This window comes from Mustela erminea, chromosome 6 (genome assembly GCF_009829155.1).
Source record: "Mustela erminea isolate mMusErm1 chromosome 6, mMusErm1.Pri, whole genome shotgun sequence".
Taxonomy (NCBI): domain Eukaryota; kingdom Metazoa; phylum Chordata; class Mammalia; order Carnivora; family Mustelidae; genus Mustela; species Mustela erminea.
Window position 1 is genome coordinate 8463447 of NC_045619.1, and position 18424 is coordinate 8481870.

The 18424-nt window shown below is 53.4% G+C and overlaps 1 protein-coding gene across 2 annotated transcripts in view; it reads right to left on the minus strand.

The window, feature by feature from the left end:
* FAM83F (family with sequence similarity 83 member F) overlaps positions 1 to 10225 on the minus strand; it is a 32852-nt gene extending 22627 nt beyond the window's left edge. For both annotated transcript variants that reach the window (XM_032346205.1, XM_032346204.1), the window contains exon 1: positions 9631 to 10225. In XM_032346205.1, coding sequence (XP_032202096.1) covers positions 9631 to 10131 — 501 coding nt within the window. In that variant the 5' untranslated portion in view covers positions 10132 to 10225. The remainder of the gene's footprint in view (positions 1 to 9630) is intronic.
* Positions 10226 to 18424: the final 8199 nt, after the last annotated feature.

Below are 18424 nucleotides of genomic sequence, written 5' to 3' on the forward strand. Positions count from 1 at the left end.
GTGGGGACAGAGACCTGTCATTCCCTCCCTTCCAGAGCCTGACACACAGGAACTGTTCTAAGAAGACCTCCGCAGTGGGGGCTTCCCTCTGGTTGCTGAGGAAGCTGTCTGGACCAGAGCCCCGGCCCACCAAGAGGGCAGAGCCAAGACCTGCGGAGTCCTGTTCTCTGCCTGGAGGCCAAGTTGCCCCCATTCCACCAGCGGGACATCTGTGCTTTGTCAGCAGAGCCTCCCAGCTGTCTGTAGCCGCGTTACATTGTTTCAAGCTCACTAATTAGACATCATTAAACACTGGGCTCCCGTGATGCACCAGCAGCCACAGGAGCCCAGTTCCGCCCAGGCTGGCTGCTTCCTCTCCCGGCCGCTTGGCTTCTGGGCAAAGCTCTGCTCCCAGCCCCGCAGGTCCTGTCTCCCTGCTGAGTGGCGCTGGGACTCTCTCCCTGGTGATCTGACCCTGGGAAGCTGTCTCCTACTTGACACCCATACCCCACACTAGGTTGAAGGGGACAACATAAAGGAGATCCAGGCTGGCTCTCCAGAGAAAGAGAACAGACTGCACCCACGTGAGCGAGGTCAACTAATTCAGCCATGAAGAACCATATGTGACCCGCTAGGGAGTAAGCATAGAAATTCTTTTTAAGATCCTAGGCCAGCTTTTCTGTGCCCCATGGCGGGCTTCTGGGACAACTTCCCTGCACTAAGTTGGTGTTAATTAGTGAAAATTATCTCATGCAAGCTCATTTTAACATTAGCTTAAAGCTAAACATAATTAGGAAGATAAATCAGCTGCTAAAAAAAAAAAATCCGATGAAGATACACAGATGATTTTTAGGACTAGCGGCTGGTCTGGGATACTAGACTGGTGTTCTGAGTGCTAGACGCGGCTGGGGCAGAGCAAGGTGGGACTTGGAAAGCACATTCCGGGGTATTTCTGCATTGATTCACCAGCGCAAGACAGCTGGGGTCGGCAGCTTACTTGGGAGGTTCTAAGAAACAGAAATGACAACTTTGTGGTCACTGCCTGGTGATGCTACCTGGGAGAGCTTCCCCAAAGAGGAGAGGGCAGGGAGGGGTGTGGCTGGGGAAGGTGGTCCAGACGGCGCCGGGGTGCAAGGAATAAAGTGAAATCAGTGTGCTCCCTGGCCTCCCAGCCTTGTGAAACCCCGCCCTCTGCCCCGCCCTCCCTTCCACACTGGCTGCTTCAGCTGTCAATCCCTGGAAGGCCTCTCCTAGCCCTGGAGCTCTGTGGGAAGCGGACTCCTCCGTTCCATCCAACTCCACTAGTTAACCAGCGGTGTGACCTTGTCCGCCCAGAGCCTGTTTCCCCATCTGTAAGATGGAAAGTTGCTGGCTTGTTGTGAAAGTTTAATGAAAGAATATTTTCTAAAAGGGTCGGCACATGCACGTCTGGCATGGAAGTGTTCACGAACAGCCATGGAACCCCTCCCCCAGATGCCCTGCGGTTCCTTTTCTTTTTACCCCCGTTAGACTTAAGGTCAGGGTCAGGGTCCACATTGTATTCCGCTGTTTATTTCTCAAACTGGCACATAATAGGCCCCCAATAACACGTTGAAGGAATGAACAAATGTGTAGACTCTCCAGACAGTTTGGAAACCCTCAGGGAAGGTGGGGGAGTTAAGAACACTCACTGTCCGTCCTCAGAGACCCACCAAAAAGTAAAGAACCCTGATCCCTGCCACTGCCCCAAGCATTTGCAGACTCACTGCTAGAAAAGAGAACAAAAAGAATATTTATCCAGAGCCTGCCATATGCCTCGGCCGTACTTCGAGGGGTCCCACAGAATGACCACCACCACACAAGCTATGAGGGGATGAGCTTACAGGTTCTGGGAAACTCGGTCCAGAGAGACTAAGAATTAGAAAAGCCAAAGACTCTATTCCAGGGCTGAGATTATGATTATGGGCTCATTAGCAAGGCCACAGACTCCAGGAATTTCAGAGGAGGAGGAACAAAACTGGGGAAGGTGGCAGCTGCAGCTAGAGCGGACCAGTTCCAGCACCTGGGGTGGGGCGCTGCGGTGTGGGAGGAATCACCAGAGTGACTCAGGGAGGCTGGGGGTGCTCAGGACGGGGCCAGGAGCCCAGGCAGGCAGGCAGGACCCACCCTGGCTTGATTGTTCTCTGCCCTGCTCCCTACCTCCCCCCAACCCCAAGGTTGGAATCCTGCCCAAGAACAGGCTCTGCCTTGTACACTGAGAAAGAGAGGTGGATCTGGCCACCAGCCAAGGTGAGGCAGCATCCTAGGGGCTGAGAATATGGAAGGACTGGGGTGGCGGCTGGGAATCTCATCAGCATGTCAATGAGGTCACAAGTGGGGGGGGGGGGCAGAAAATGGCCATTCAGAGGACAATGTAAGTCCCTGAAAGCTACCTACCCTCCGTTTCCAGGCAACACCTGCCCCAACATCTCCAAGTAGAGAGAGAATTGTCTTCTCACCCATTCGGCACAGATCAGAGCAGCCGGCTGCAGCGTACGTGTCTGTCTCCAAACTAGTCTGTGAGCTTCCCAGCCCGGCTGGCAACAAACACACTTTGTTTCTGTAAGTTTCAGAGGAAGAAGTGGCCCCAGAGGGCAGTCCCCAAGGGTAATGGTATTTGTAGCAGAAGCACACAAGCCTTGAACTCAAACCTGAGTGGAATCCCAGTGAGCCTCTTCCAAATTCTATGACCCTGTGCTTTCCCTGAGCTTCTGGGAAAATGGCACTTCCCTTGTGAGGGGCTGAGGACTGGATTAATTAAAGGAAATAGCGTAACACCCGTCTTTCAACAATGTTAGCTCTCTTCATAGAAACCCCTTTTATTTGCACATGTTACTCATCTGTTTCAAAGTGCTATATGCTAGTCTTGCTTTAGAGCCTCAGGCAGACTTGTGAAAGTAAGCAAGAAGGCAAGAATTATCCTCACTTACAGATGCAGAGATGGTGGCCTGGCAAGGTCAAATGATTTGCCCAAGGTCACTAAGTGGGCAAGGACAGAGACAACCTGAGCAAGAATGAGGACATCCAGGCTCCTGGCTCCAACTGTGTACTTCCCTTGGCAGTGGCCTGGTCTCCTGAGACCGCAGCCCAAAAAGCCTGATCTCCCCCACACCCAACCAAGAGAAGGTCATGAAGAAGTCATCCCTTTATTGAGGCCCCATCTTCAATGTCTGGACTCCCTGAGAAACACCCATCATCAGAGTTTCAGAGACCCAAAGTGTCAGATTTCAGAAGAACCTCCTTCTCCAAAGAGAAGAACATGGTTGGCCCTGCTGTGCCACACTGCCCACCTGTGGAAGCTTTAGTTCCTGAGGAATATTTCCAGACTGCTCTCAGGCTCTTTGGGCCGGGCCACACAGACAGTCAGGCCCTTCTGGAAGCTAGTGTGAGGGAAATACCCTTGGGGATCCCCAGTTTAGGAACTGGGGCACCTCTGTGCCTTCCTGCCTCTTCTCTGCCCGTGGTGGATCTTAGAGGAGATCTTTGTCTGAGGACTCAGATATCACAGCCTTGCAGACAGCAAAGCGGTCAGACAGCCACTTGAACAAAGAGTCCTCACCAAACAAACGCGGTGGGGTTGGGGGTACAGGCAGCTGGTCTTCTCTTACTTCAAGGAGGAAAAGGAAATACACCTGCACAGGGCCCCCAGCAATGAGAAGTGACTCCTAACTCCCCTAATTCATCTCCTGGGAGGAAATTCAGCCACACTTCCCTCCCCGGATCCGAGAGAAGACAGAGAAGGCATTAGTTACTTTCCAGAACAATTGACATTTGGGGGATACTTTCTCAGTGGCCTTAGGTTTCACATGTAGTTTCCTCCTTGTTTTTCAAAACCATCCAGAAATCTAGGTATCGTCATCCCATTTTGCAGATCAGAAGCCTCAGAGAAGGAAGGGCTTTACCCAAAGGAACACAGCTAGTGAGTGGCCAGATCTGGAGAGAAACCATGACCTTGCGATTTAAAGATCTTTCAAGGCTTGGCCTTGACCTTGACATGCAGCTGGGTCTCCACGGCCTCGTAATTCTGGCTCCTGGGATCAGTGATTGAGCATAAAGGAGAGACACTCAGAATCCAACAGCCAAAGAGCTCAGGGCTTGGCAGGGGTGCTGCCGGGACAGGCTGGGGCAAGATTGGGAAGGGTTACAAGTTCTCAGTCCCCTGAGCTGCAGCTGCACGATTACGCACCAGCCTCCAGGGGACAGGGACTCTGGAACTGTCCTGTGCGTCTGAATCGAAGTCGGTGCGGGATGGTTACTGGAGCAGGGAAGAAGGGTCCAGTGGATTGGACTTTTTTTGGTATCTGCCTCATATCAATACCTCAATGCTCAGCGTGGGGCTTGGCACAGAGACTGCTCAGTACTATCTGCAGGATGTCCTTGAATGAGGGGATTGTTGATTGAGGCTAATAGGGGGAGACAGTAGGCTCCGCTCAGTGGCAAACACTGCCACCTGCCAGGTGAGCCTTCTGGCACAGTGAGCCAGACTCCAAGATTTTGCCATGACCCCCTGCACCCCCCCCCCCCGGGGCCCATGTTCCCAGCTGTTCATCCCCATCAATTCCCCGGCACCCTAACCAAGCTGCTAACCCGGCAAACCATGCCTCCTGCTCTGGTGCTTTTCCCTAAATCCTTCTGCCCCCTCCCCCAGCTTACAGCATTCTTTTCTCTGCTGCCAGACAATTGGTTACAATGGGATTAAAGGAGGCCCCTGGGTAATGCACCGTTCAGTGGGGGACATCTCCAGACACTTGCTTCTCTAGAGGCGCGGAGAGAGATGGATGGCTGGCTGGAGACAGTTTCCAACCATTTATACAAATCACTGACCGCCTGTGACCGCTGGGGCTCTGCAAAGGAGACTCAGAGGAGTAAGGTGGGTTCTCACTCTTCCAAAGCTGCCAGCCCCTGAGAGAAACCGGGCTTTCCCAGAGCAACCTGTGTGACGCGCGCATGTGGGACAAACAGGGAGCTGCATCGGACAGTAAAAAGGTCACTTTTGTTTGTTTTAGAGAACAAGTGCAGGGGTGGGGGGGGAGAGGGGAAAGTTACGGGGAGGGGCAGAAGGAGGGAGAGGGTCTTAAGCAGGCTCCATGATCAGGGCAGAGCCCCACGTGGGGCTTGATCCCATAAGCCTGAGATCACAACCAGAGCTGAAATCAAGAGTCAGACGCTCAACTGACTGAGCAACACAGGTCGCCCCCAAAATGGTCATTTTTGAATTGAAAATTTGATAAAGTGCCTAGGAAGAAGTAGCACATGGGCTGAGCCCTGACAGAAAGGAGACAAAGCTCTATCGGCGGGCAGGAGAGGGGGAGGGCCAGGCCCCTCTGTGCCCCATCACCAGGGTCTCCGCTGGAACAGGAATGAAGAGCTCCTGCTTCATCCAAGCTGCCCAGTGCTCCAGACCGGCCACCGGCCTCCCTCTCCTGGGTTGCATCAGTGGGGTCACCGGTGACTCTGACCACGCACCTGGGGAAGCCACACGATCTCCTTGTCCTTGGTCTAAAGACCAACCATTATACCCTTTCCGACCTCAAAGGGCTCTTTGCAGAAATGAAGATAATACTTTGCCCGTCTCGGTGACAGGGGCTCAAAGGACACGGGCCAGCAGGCGGGAGGCAGTGAGGGGCCTCCGGGTGTGGGGCCCTGGAGAGCAGGGTGGAGGGTTAGTCTCTGAGACAGGGGGGCAGTAAGTTTCCTACTCTACAGGCAACCTCTCTAAACACACACAGGGGCCTCAAAAGCAGCCGCCAGCGGGCACAAGGGAGCCTGGGCGCCGAGAGGGGTGGGGGTTCGGCCTTCCTGCTGGTTGGGACACGCTCAGCGGCAAAGGGCGTCCCTAACCCTAACCCCTCAAGGCCCCTGCGGCCGCGCCCTCTGTCGGGCCCTTTGCATTCTGTGTTCTAATAATGGTTTAGAAGACTATTAGGCTACTTAAGAGCAGGGGCGTGTTTTATATGTCTGTTTTCTACCCATGGGCTGAGCACACGGTAACCTCCAACCACCCATGCCGTGACCGGATGAGCATTCTTCCAAACCACTAGCCTATCCCAAGTGCAGTGGTTGGGTCCCTCTGCTCTTGGACGGAAGAACCCAAGGTTTCCCAGTCTACACGGGGTCTCACTGGATGTCTCCCCGGCCCTCTGCGTGTACAATGACCTTCGCAGCCCAGGCAGCAGCCACGTCCCCGGTCATCTCCGTTGTTGTGAGACAGGCCAGGGACTCACTGCTTGGTCCCCAAAGGCACATTTTCTGCCCATGGGTTAAGCAAAGTCCATCTTTCAGTGACAGTAAAATAAAGGGGAAAAGACAGCAGGGACAAAGCCACACCCCACAAGTAAACACGGCCGAACGCCGGAAGGCCAGCCAGCCAGCACACGGCAAGGGCCTTCTGCCATCGGGGGAGGCGGAGGGAACAGATGACCTGACCGCCCGCTTCCAAGGCCTTCCTCTCAGGCCACCAGCTCCCACTCCTCACCCGCCCGACTGTTTCCTCCTGCCCTCTGCCGTCCCCCACCCCCAGTCAGATTTTCAAAGTGACCCCCCTGTTAGGCTTCTCTCCCTGAATCCCTGAGGTTTGAAGCCCTTGCTGGTCGGCAGACGTGGGTAGGTCCGGGCCACTCCCCTGGGCCTTAGTTTCCTGTTTGTCCCTCAGGAATAAAGGTGACAGCAGCTCGTGAGGGTCTACAGGAGATGAAATGAGATAAAATCCGAAACTCTCTGGGACACGGCTGTATGTCTGTGTTCTTTTGCCTCCTCGCCACCGTCCCCCTCATCGAGGCACAGAAACCAACTCAGGCTGCCTCACCTGCCCTCACAGCAGCCTGCCGCTCCCTGCAGACAAAGGAAACTCCCTCCCGCGGGGTGCAAAGGAAGGAGGGGAAGAATCTAGAGGAACAGCCGTGGACGGTCGCTTGCCAGTTGGGACAAGCTGGGGTCAGTCGGGGGCAGGCAGTGCTCGAAGGGTGTAGCCTTTAGAGCAGAACCAAAGGATCTGGGTCTTTCCATAACCCGCCACATGACCTTTGGGCAAATCCCTTTCCTCCTCTGTCCCTCAGTTTCCTCACCTGTGAAACAGTCAACCTCTCTGTCCCACCTACTTCGTGGGGTCTCTGAGAAGAAGGTGCTGTAGAGAAGGGAACGACAGGGAGTGCCGGTGGGGTCCGGGAGGCCTGCGGGCTGCGGGGAGCATAGCCAGGGTCAGAGGCTGCCTCTGCCAGGGGTGCTCTTACCTGCTTCGGACTCAGTTTTGGGATGCTCGCGCTAGGCCCCACACAGAACTCCCCTTAGGGGAGCTCTTTCCTCTAGTCAAAGCCCAGTTTCTGTTTTTTGTTTTGAAAAAGATTTATTTATTTTGAGAGCGAGAGCGAGTGCGTGAGAGAGAGAGAGCCCATGTGTGCACGTGCAAGTGGACGAGATGCGGAGGGACAGAGGGAGAAGCCGACTCCCTGCTGAGTGTGGAGCCAGATGGCTCTGGGGCTCGATCCCAGGATCCTGAGGTCATGACCCGAGCCTAACTCAGATGCTTAACTGACTGAGCCCCCCAGGCGCTCCAAAGCTGCTTGCTGTTTTGAAGGAAAAATCTTTTGCTCCTGCTCCCAAGTCTCTTAATGGAGAAATTGGCCATTCAAGTTTCTTTCTCTTTCCCCTTTCAACCGTGCATCTCACATCCCTCAGGAAGCCCTCCCAGATTAGGCTCAAAACACACTCTTCCTTCCAGCACATCCCCCAGTATTTGCTTTCATGCTTGGAGGGCAAAACCCACAACTTTCATCCTTCTATGGCCTGCGCCTGGCACAAAGCGGGCACTCAGGAAGTAACGACCAGTTAAATATGTACATAATGGACTCGATCACAATTGTTAAAGTTTCTGTTGTTCAATATTTAAAGAGCTAAGAACATTGCGTTACACAGGAGACTCCTGACATTCCACGGGGACTAGCAGCCCCAGTAGGCAGGGGTCCTGTCTCTCCCTTTTTGTAACAGGGGCACACAATGTACCCCGGGTTGTGACCAGGCTAGGTCCATTCAAAGCCCTTGGTTTAGTCCCAAATATCATCAGACAGCCGGGCAGGATGGCCCAGTGATTAAGAGCAAGGACTTTGGCTTTCAAATCTTGATGCAACCACTTACTTGCTGTGTGACCTTTGGCAAGTAACTGTTGTGAACCAAAAAGGAAGGCAAATGCCCATCTCACCTAGTTGTTGTGAAACACAAAAGAGAAGATGAAAGTAAATTATTAGCACAGAGCCTAGCACATAGGAAGTGCTAATAAGTCAAGGCTTTTAGCATTGCAACGTGAGAGCTGACCCCCTCCCCCGCTGCACAGTATCGTCATCCTTGTCTTTTTTCCACCTCTTCTCAAACTCACCTTTCTCTTTTGCTGAATGCAATATACAAAGAAAGCTCAGGCAAATAAGAAGGAATTTCTTAGAGAGGGAGGGTAGAAATATGGGCAAAGAAAGTTAAGGCTTCCTTCTGGGAGCCAATCTAGCCAACAACCTGCATCACCTCTTCCAGGAAGAGGAGGTCACCGCTGGTCTTTCTCGATTGTTCTTTCCTCCCAGACCACTTTAGCCTCCAGGGGTAACAGGGCTCAACCACATTCACTGGGCTGAATTAGAAGGGTGAACCCAAGCCACCCCTGTTGTATATTCTGCACCAGGCACCCAAGGCTGCTGGTGTTTCTTAACAAATCTCTGTGGGGGAGCCAGATTTAGCAAATGAAGCAACAGAATGCTCCATTAAATTTGAACTTCAGAAAAACAACAAAGAACATCTTAGTATCAGTACGCCCCATGCAATGTTTGAGGCATACTAATACTAAAAATTATTTATCGTTAATCCAAAATTCAAATTGAACAGGATGTGCTATGTTTTAGCCGGAAACTCTAACCAAGGTGCCCAGGGCACTAAATTCTTCCCCTCCTTGTCCCACAACCACAATACTGGTCCATCAGTATTTTAACTAGCTACTCTGGAAACATCCCCTCGTTTTAACCCCCAGGCAGAGACAGGGCAAGTGAGAGCTTTCCTGCCCCTCCTCCGCCCCAGCTGCTGAGTCCAGTGACGTGGCTTGTTCTCAGAATATATTTCTTCATTCATTCCAGGCCGCTTGTCTAGTACTGGCCCCCAAGGCGAGGGGGTGAATGCCAGTCCCCTCTTGACTCTGGGGAGGGGGGTGTCTCCTAAGAACAGCATGGCTGGGGTAAGGTGGAGAAGTCCCACGACCCAGGTCCTGAGTGTCCTGTTGCTTGAAGACCAACCGAGAAAGTGGCCTGGCGCAGGTTTTGTAAATCCCTGGGCAACACACGGGTTATTAACTAGACCTCTGAGTGGCCCATTTTACCAAAAAGCCCCCACTCTTCCCACTTGACAGGGAGAAAGCAGCACATGGTGGGGGAAAGCCCCCAGCCCCTCTGGACGCTGGAAGAAGGACAAACCACTGTTCGGCGCGTTGTGATTTGCCCAACACGTTCCCAGTCATCCTCTTCAGAGGCCTCGGCTTAAGGGAGGGTTCGGGGCCGGTTTTCTAGAGCGGTCAGGAAGTCCTGACCCAGGCCCTGCCTCCGAGGTGGGGCCTGGTCCAGGGGGCTGCCCGTGGGGGGTCCCACCGGTGTCGGGGGCGGCGCCTACCTTCTGGGCCTGTTGGATCATCTGCCTGACCACCTGCTTGAGGTGGGGCGCCTTCTCCTCCTTGGGGGGGTGGGTGTAGAGGGTGATGCGGCTCACGCCGCGGTAGACGCCCTGGTCCGTCCAGCCCAGGTCCAGCGGGGGCACCTCCGTGTCGGAGCGGTCGGGCCAGTAGGCCAGGGACTCGCAGGGCTCGGCCGGGGCCTGCGCCTGCGCTGGGGCTTTGGCCTTGGCCTTGCTCTTGCCCCGGGCGGCGGCGGCGGCGGCAGCGGCGGCATCCTCGTAGGGGCTCCAGGCGGCGCGGAGGGCCTGTTGCTCCCGGCTGGAGAGGAAGTCCCGCAGCTTCTCCTTCTTGACCAGCTCGCGGTACGCCCGCTCGCCGCCGGCCAGCAGCGCCTCCAGCGCGGCCCGCCTCCGCTCGCAGTAGTAGAAGGCGGCCTGCCCCTCGGTCACCCTCTCGTTCACGTGCGCCTCGTCCAGGCAGCTCAGCTGGGACTCGGCCATGGCGCCGCGGCAGCGCGTCCCAGCCCCGGCCCCGGCCCCGGCCCCGGCCGCGGCCCCGGTCGTCCCGCCGCACCTGGAGCCGAGGGGCGGGGCGCCTCACCTGGCCGCGAGGTCGGCCAATCCGCGCGGGCCGGGGCGCGGGCGCGGCCGTCGGGCGGGGAGGGGCGGCCGCGCCCTCTGCCTCTGGGGGGTCGGGGGGCGGGGCGCGAACCGTGCGGGCGGCTTAGGGAGACGGTTCCCGGGGGGCGGGTGGGCGGACGCGGCAGGGACCAGGCCTGTGGGGCCCGGCCCGGCCCGGCCCGGTGGGCAGGAAATTGCAGAGGTGGTGGTGGTGGTGGGGTCTCCTAGTTAGACGCACGTGAGGCCTCTGGCCGGCTTCTGCCTCCCGGCCCTGACCCGTCGGTGGCGATGATCTAACCCTTCCTGCGACCTGGCAGGGCCGGACGCCGAGCAGGCGTGCGTTCTTCTTCCCCGCAGTTATGGCCGCGAGCACCTGCTTGGTCGGGGTGCCTCCGGGGTGGTGGATCTGACCACTCCCGGCGTTGAGGGTACCGGGGTGGGGGTGGGGCCCTGCTGCCAGATGGGATTGTGAGGGCTTGGGCGGGGTGTGTGTTGGGGGTGGGGGTTGTGTGCACAAGCGAAATGCTAATAAAACCCTCAGCTCCCGGCCCACACGTCCCAGTTCCGAGATCAGAGGGACCCAGAAGCTGTCAATACAGCTCCTTCACCACGATAACAGTTTCTTAAAAACAAACAACAACAACAACAACGAAACAAATATAGCAAGGACTTAAGCTGCAGTGGTAGAATTTCACCCCCATTTTAATTTGAACTGACGTGTGTGTGTGTGTGTGTGTGTGTGTGTGTGTGTTTGGGCAAGATAGGCTGCCAGAGGCCTGATTACTATATTAGTGATTCAAAGTACATGTTTGAGCTCAAGGAAAGAAGCTGCACACACACACACACACACACACACACACACACACATCACCAGCGGCGGCTGCTCTGCTGTTTCCCATTGGATTAAATACAATCTTCTTAGTCATTAACATATTATTTTGTTCATGCACTGCTGTACAACTTGATTCTCCACATTCAAAATATTTTCAGATCATAGCAACCAAAGGTTCACATTTCTCCCATTTTATAGCACAGCCTCTCAGAGCTGGAAGGAGCACTAGAAACTGGTCCAACCCCCTCATTTCAGAGCTGAGGAAATTGAGGCCTTCAAACACGTGGTCTGGCTAGGCCTCCCACAAAAGGAGAGATGGTGCGTGGGGCCTATTAGGTTCTCTGTGTCTTAGCGATCTTTGCCCTACATCTCAGCCGCCGCTGCCCTTTCTCCTTGTGAAATGACAGAAGGTTACTGGGGACCTGATTTTAAACACCAGGGAATTTGAGGAGGTTGTCTACTATTTCTGGGCCTTCCTGTGACAGCATGGGGGGAAAAAGGGTTAGATTGTCAAAAAGCTGTGACTACTGTGACACAGTGGTCCACTGAGGCACCCAGCATCAGCCCAAAGATCAGCGGTGGTGGGCTGAGAGATGTCCACGGCCGTGCCACCCTTAGGAGCCTCAAGGCCTTACTTCCTGCGGCATTTTACGCTTAATTTCATCTTTAGACAAATTTTGTCTCTAGAATGGGAACCATTTAGTTTGCTTCCTAAAGCTTTCCAGGCCCTAAGAGATGCCAGACTGTGCCCTGGGGGCACAGAGGAGCGCAGGGAGGTGGGGATAACACAGGTGTGACAGAAGTGCTCTGATTAACTCAAGCAGTGGTGATTGGGGAGCAAACAGATACTCAACGCCCACTACGTGCTGGGCGCGCAGAGTGCGCGCAGTACATGGTTCTTTAAAACAGAATCAATTAGGGCCAAGAGAAAGGTATGTGCAGGGAGCTGTGGGAACTTTAAGGGAAGAAAGAATTAATCTTGCCCAATGGAACGTGGGTAAGAAAGGCTTCACCCAGCAGGAGGGGATTTTTTTTTTTAAAGATTTTATTTATTTATTTGACAGGCAGGGATCACAAGTAGGCAGAGACACAGGCAGAGAGAAGGAAGCAGGCCCCCAGGACCCTGAGATCACGACCGTAGCCGAAGGCAGAGGATCAACCCACTGAGCCACCCAGGCGCCCCAGGAGGGGATTTTGAGTGGAGCCTAAAGGATGAGAAGATTTCAAGGGGAGAGAGGGAGGGAGTGAAGACAGGCAGAGGGAGAGGGCCAGAGCCTCATGTCGGCATCAGGCACAGGAGGCTTCAGGTCAAAAGCCTTAGCCCTCAGAGCGTTAGTGTCCTCATCTGCAGAACGGGATGACAATGCCGATATCCTAATACCTCCCAGATTGTTGTAAGGATTAAATGAGATCTGGTGTTTGATTTAATTAGCTTTTGTGTCTGGCTGGTAGAAAGTGGTTTACAACATTGCTTCCAACACTTTCCTGTGCATGGAAATGACCTGGAGGATCTTGTGAAAATGCGGGTTCTGATTCAGGGGGTCTGAGGTGCGGCCCCAGATGTTGCCTTTCTAACAAGCTCGTAGGTTATGTTGGTAGTGCTGGCCCCTGGACTACACTTTGCCAGCAAGTGGCAGATTTTTCAGAGGCCAGTTGAAGAAGAGCATGAACTTCTGTGTCAGGGAGTCCTGGAATGAATCGCACTTTCTTGTGATAAGATGTGTGTCCCTGAAAGAGTGACTTCCCTTTTCTGAGCCTTGGTCACGTCTTTGGCGAAATGTAGGCTATAAAAAGTCCTACCTTAGGGGCACCTGGGTGGCTCAGAAGCCTCAGGAGAAGGCTCAGAAGCCTCTGCCTTCAGCTCGGGTTGTGGTCCCGGGGTCTTGGGATCAAGCCCTGCGTCGGGCTCTCTGGTCAACAGGGAGCCTGCTTCCCCCCACCTCTCTGCCTACCTCTGCCTGCTTGTGATCTCTTGACCCCAACAAAAAAAAAAAAAAAAAGTCCTACCTTACAGGGCTTCGTGAAATGTCTGGCCTCGCGGAGAAGCCGGTAAAGTACGGGAAGATGGGACTGGAGAGAGAGGGACGTTGGGGCCCAATTATGGGGACCTTAATTTTAGATCTTACCCTGTAGCCAGAAGGGAGGCACTGAAGGTTATTAAGAGACTGGTCTGATCATAAACAAATAGCAGTGATCACTGCGTGCCAGACGCTGTGCTGGGTATTTTGGGGATCCTACCAATGAATTAATATAATCCTATTTTAAACATTATTATCATCCCCATTTCGTAGGTAAGGAAACTGAAGCACAGGGAGGTTCAGTAGCATACTCTCGGTCACCCAGCTAGTGAATACGAGAGTCAGGATTTAAACCCGGGTCATCTGAGCCCAGAGCTTGCCTACCCATCTGCTTTGCTCTACTGCATCGGGTGAGAATGTTAGGAAAGGGCATTAGTGAGAGACCATGCTCCCCTTGCTTACAAATTTAATCATTCAACAAAATTTGCCGAATGTCTAGCGTGGTGTTCTGGGTTAGAAACCGTTCACTGATTTAGAGATCCTTATTGAGCCTTAACATAGGTGCGGTGATGCCGCTCTGAACCAAACCAAGTCCTTGCTCACGTGGAGTTCCCACTGAAGTGCAGTGATTAAGACACGGTTTTTGCTCTCAAGAAGCCCAAATGTTATGTGACATAAGTTGGAATTGGACAGAAGGTTAGAATCAGAGTGGAATATTTTAGTAACAGTTGACATTGGAAAAGATCTCTCCTAGATGTAACTGATAGGAAACACCCTGTGGTCTTTTTGGAATATTCTCCCTTAGGTACCAAGGACTGACTTACCCAGCTCCCGGTTTTGAGCAGTTACTGTGTACTAGATAACTTGCTTGCCACTGGGAGTAAGAAAAGAGGAATCAGACACCATAGCCAGCTGCCGTGGCGGCTGCCTGAGTGTAGCTGGGAGTCGGATGCCCCCAACTATCTCTGCAAAGCAGGGGATAAGTGATGGCATTGGCACTGGCGTTCTCAGGGAGGCTGCAGGCTATGGAGTCGTTTTAACCTACAATTATCCAATTTGATCTGCCCCTAATCTGGTGAAGTAGACTCGGAAAGGGATTACAGGGAGGGGTTAAAGATTAATAAATTGAGACTCCAGGAGAGGACCCGTTCCAGGTTATCCGCTGACAAGTGGAAACCCCGGGGGGCACCCGTCCACTCAGCCTGACCCCCCGGCCTTCCACACCCCCCTCAACAGCTGAACGCTGTGTATTATCACTGGGGTTTTAAAAAAGCCTTACCTGCCAGGAAATTGATTCCTTTCAGGCAGAGGCTCTATCTATTTTGCATCTGGGGACATTCCACGAGGAGGCGGTGACAGCCTGGGAGAAAGCCTCAGGCCCCACACCAGTCCCTCTAGTCCTGGGGCTGGAGTTTCCCGAAGCGAGGTGAAGCCCGTCGAGCTTGCCTTTCCCCCAAGGTCACTGCGTCTTCCTGAGAAATTGTGCCTCTGCCTCTGGCAGAGGCCGGCCCCTCTCACGCGGGTCCTTGGCTCCCGGTCACCTTCCTCTCCCCAGGGCACGCTGCCTGCTGAGTGTGCAGTAAAGGTATGACACCTTGTCGTTAATGCTAATTGTAACTGTGTTCGTCTCGGCACTCGTCTCTTTTCCCAGGCCCTCCTGTGTAATTTGAGTCCCAAAATAGCCCACCTCCTGAGAGATCAGCTACGCGTCCCACGGCTGACTTTTTCTCCTCTGTGGAAATTTGTGTCGCGAGCACCTGTTGTGAAATGTGGCGGACTCTTCGTGCCCGCTGCCTATCCCCCGAGAGGAGGAGAGAGAGAGAGAGGAGGTGGCTGAAGCTGGCGCCGTGGGGAGGAGGGTGTCGATTCTCGGACTGAGCTAGATGAGCAAAGGCTTTCTCCTCTGACCGGCTCTGCTGGCCCCGAAGGAGGAACACACCCAGGTCTCCCCCAGCCCTGCCAGCTGGGACTTACCAAGGCTTCATCTTTTTATTCATGAATGGTTTGGGGACACGGATTACGTACCAGGCAAGCTCCCGTCCCCTAAGACCTTCCAGACTCGGAGACTTTGCTGTAGCTGCAACCTTGGAAGCATATAGGTTTCCCTCCGCCACCCCCAACCACTGGGCCACGGCTTCCCTCTCAGCTCCAGAACATTCTCCTCCACTCATTTTAGTTCATCAGGCTTCCCACCGGTCCTCTCTGCTCAGCTGTCCCCCAGGTACCTCCACTGCAAGGGAGGTCTCGAGAACCCACACCCACTTCTCTCCTACCCCCACCCCGCCACTGTTCTTTCTGGGTTGCTTTGCTCCGGAATGACACCACCATCTGCCCGGTTACCCAAGTGGAAAATGTGCATGCATCTCGACTACTGTCCCTCCCTCATGGCCACCAGGCCAGGCAAGGCCTCTTCTGAGACGTTTCTCATGAGTCCTCTTTACCCCATCCCTGCTGTCACTCCCTCCCACACCCTCCCCCACCAGATTGTTGCAAGAGTCTCCTAACCGGATCTTCTCCCCTCAATTCCTTTTAAAATGCAAAGATAACCATGTAATTCCCCTGCATAAACCTCTTCCAGGATTCCCCACTCACCCTACACCAAAGCCCAAGCACCCTGCAGCCACTTACCGTCCTATTCATTTTCTTCCGTCTCCTGTGACTTCCTCAACATGCGACATGCGGTGCCTTTGCTTAGGGAGCTCCCGTGGCTAAAAATGCTTTTCTCTCTAGTCTGCTAGCCACTCTTCTGGATCCTTTGGTCCTCTGGTCACTTCCTGGATGGTGACTCCTGGCCCTCCAGGTCTGGCCGGGTGCCCTCCCTTCGTGCTTAGCCTCAGTTCAACTCAAGTTCCGTGTGGTAATGGTTGGTTCCCCCCACTCCCTGCCCCGGACAGGCAGCAGGTTCCTTGAGGACGCGCTGTCTTATTCATCAAGGTGTTCCCAGGTATTATACCTTAAATGCTGGACTGTTGCCCTGCTTTCCCCCCCCCCCTTCTCCACCACCATTTTACTTCAGACTTCTTAAAACTGGATAGGATTTTCTCATTTTGCCCTGGCGTAAAGTACGAACATAACAAGAGCCTAGAAGGCAAAAGGTGATTGAGCTGAATGGGAGTCTTTCTTTAGCCGTGCAGTTTCACAGTGTGACTGCATGTTGTGTGTGTGTGTGTGTGTGTGAGAGAGAGAGAGAGAGAGAGATCTTATCTGATATGTGTGCTGGTACATGACATGGTGGACATTTTTTTAAAGTAAGCTCTACACCCAACATGGGGCTCGAACCCATGACCCTGAGATCAAGAATAATACTCTCTATAGACTGAGCCAGCCAGGCTCCCCATGGTGGACATCTCTGATCATCTTTAAAGATAAAGAGGGATTTTGGCACCCACGCCCTCCCAGGAGGCCCAGACCAAAGGGCAGATGGGGAAGGGGGGGCCAGGACCAGAAAGGGAACAGGGGTCAGAGTCCAACCAAAGGCCTGCTGACAAGCAAATGGACCCAGGGGTCTGGTCCTTTTCCTCACCTGGAAGCTCCTCCCCCAACCCTCCAGCAGGTTCCCAGCTGCAGCAAGCACTTGGGCCACGTGTCAGAATCAGCCCATGGTGGGTTCTGGGTGTGCAGCGCCCCAGAGCAAGAACTGGTCACCGGCGAGGGGACTGTGGTAGATGAGTTTGGGTTCCACCCTCTGCCCGGCAGTGCCTGCCTCTGGCTCTCTTTTTGCTCGTTTAGTACCAGAAGATTCGTGACTGTGAAGGAGGTGGACCAAGACAGCCGCAGGTCCCTAACCTGGCTTTAGAGCCTCTGCTCGCTGACTGCGCTCTGATGTGCACGCTGCCAGCCCAGAGGGGCCCTATCCCAAGCTCTGTGTGGCCAGGGTCAGAGGCAGCCCTCGGCTGGAAGGCAGATTGCCTCCACCACTAGAGAAGTTTCCGAGGTTAGGAACAAGTGCACTTGCCTTCGTGTTTCCCATCATATCTAGCCAGCATCCACTCTACAAATATTTATAGACGGAGTTCTGAGTAATACCCTCAGGGAAAACAGTCATTCTATCAGCAAACATAGATGGAACCCTATGTTGTAGGGGATTTAAGAAAAAGATATGGGCCCACTCCCAGCTCCCAAGGGGCTGGTCTACTCTACTGCTGCCTACTCTCCCTTGACGCTTCTAGGGAGGCAGGAATTCGACATTATTTCAGATCAACTGAACATATCCTAAAACCTTTAACCGTATTGACTTGAGGCTAACAGTATGTTCGGGATCATAATCCACAAATAATTAATTTCTAGAGATAAAAATTCAGATTCAGTGAATTTCCTAATCCTTCCCTAGGCACCAGGCACCCATTGGCTTATTTCATCCCCACATTAAATACTACATTTGCACATGATACAACTGAAAAAGCTGAGGCTCAGAGAGGCTTAGCAACGTGATCAGGGTCACACAGCTAAGGATTCAAACCTAGGTCCACTGGCCACCAGATCTGTGGGAATCAAGGGCCAGATGGGTTATATAATAGAACTGCCTTGCCCAATATGGTTGCTGCTGTTCAAATGTAAATTAATCAACATTAAATCAACGTAAGAAATTCAGGGGTGCCTGCTTGGCTTAGTCGGTAGAGATTGCGACTTTTGATCTCAGGGTCGTGGGTTTAAGCCCAACGTTGGGTGTGGAGCCTACTTCAAAAAAATCTTAAAGCAATAAATTAAAAGTAAGATATTCAGTTCCTTGGTCCCATTGGCCACACCGGAAGTGCTGAATAACCAATGGACCCAAGGGCTATCACCCTGGAGAACGCAGATCTAGAACATTTCCATCAGCACAGAAAGTTTTTGATCACATGGCATTGCTATAGGACCCAAATGCAGGGACCGTTACTCGACAGCTGAGAAATTAGGAAGGCTTTTCCAAGGAGGTGGAGCTCGAGTTGGGCCAACGACCTAAAACTCAGGCGGTCGAGGAGCATTGGAGGCAGCAGCAACTCCCCGGAGAAACAGAGAAATCATGCCCTTCCATGCGCTGCCAGCTCTAGCAGGGACGTGGTGCTGACGGGATGCTGAACGGGTGAATGAATGAATGAATGAATGATCAAGGCAAATAGAGGCTAAATGGACACGTCAGTTTGGATCATGGTGTGTGTGTCTGTGTGTGTGTGCAGTGTATTTTTGTCTTGTGTTTGTGTGTACACGTGTATTTGTGTATCCATGTGTACACGTGTATCTGTGTATACATGTGTGTGACTACACATACATAAAAACGCACATGTACATGTTCCAGGGGTGGGGGCAGGATGGGGAGAGGGAATGGGCCAGAAGCAGAGGTTGC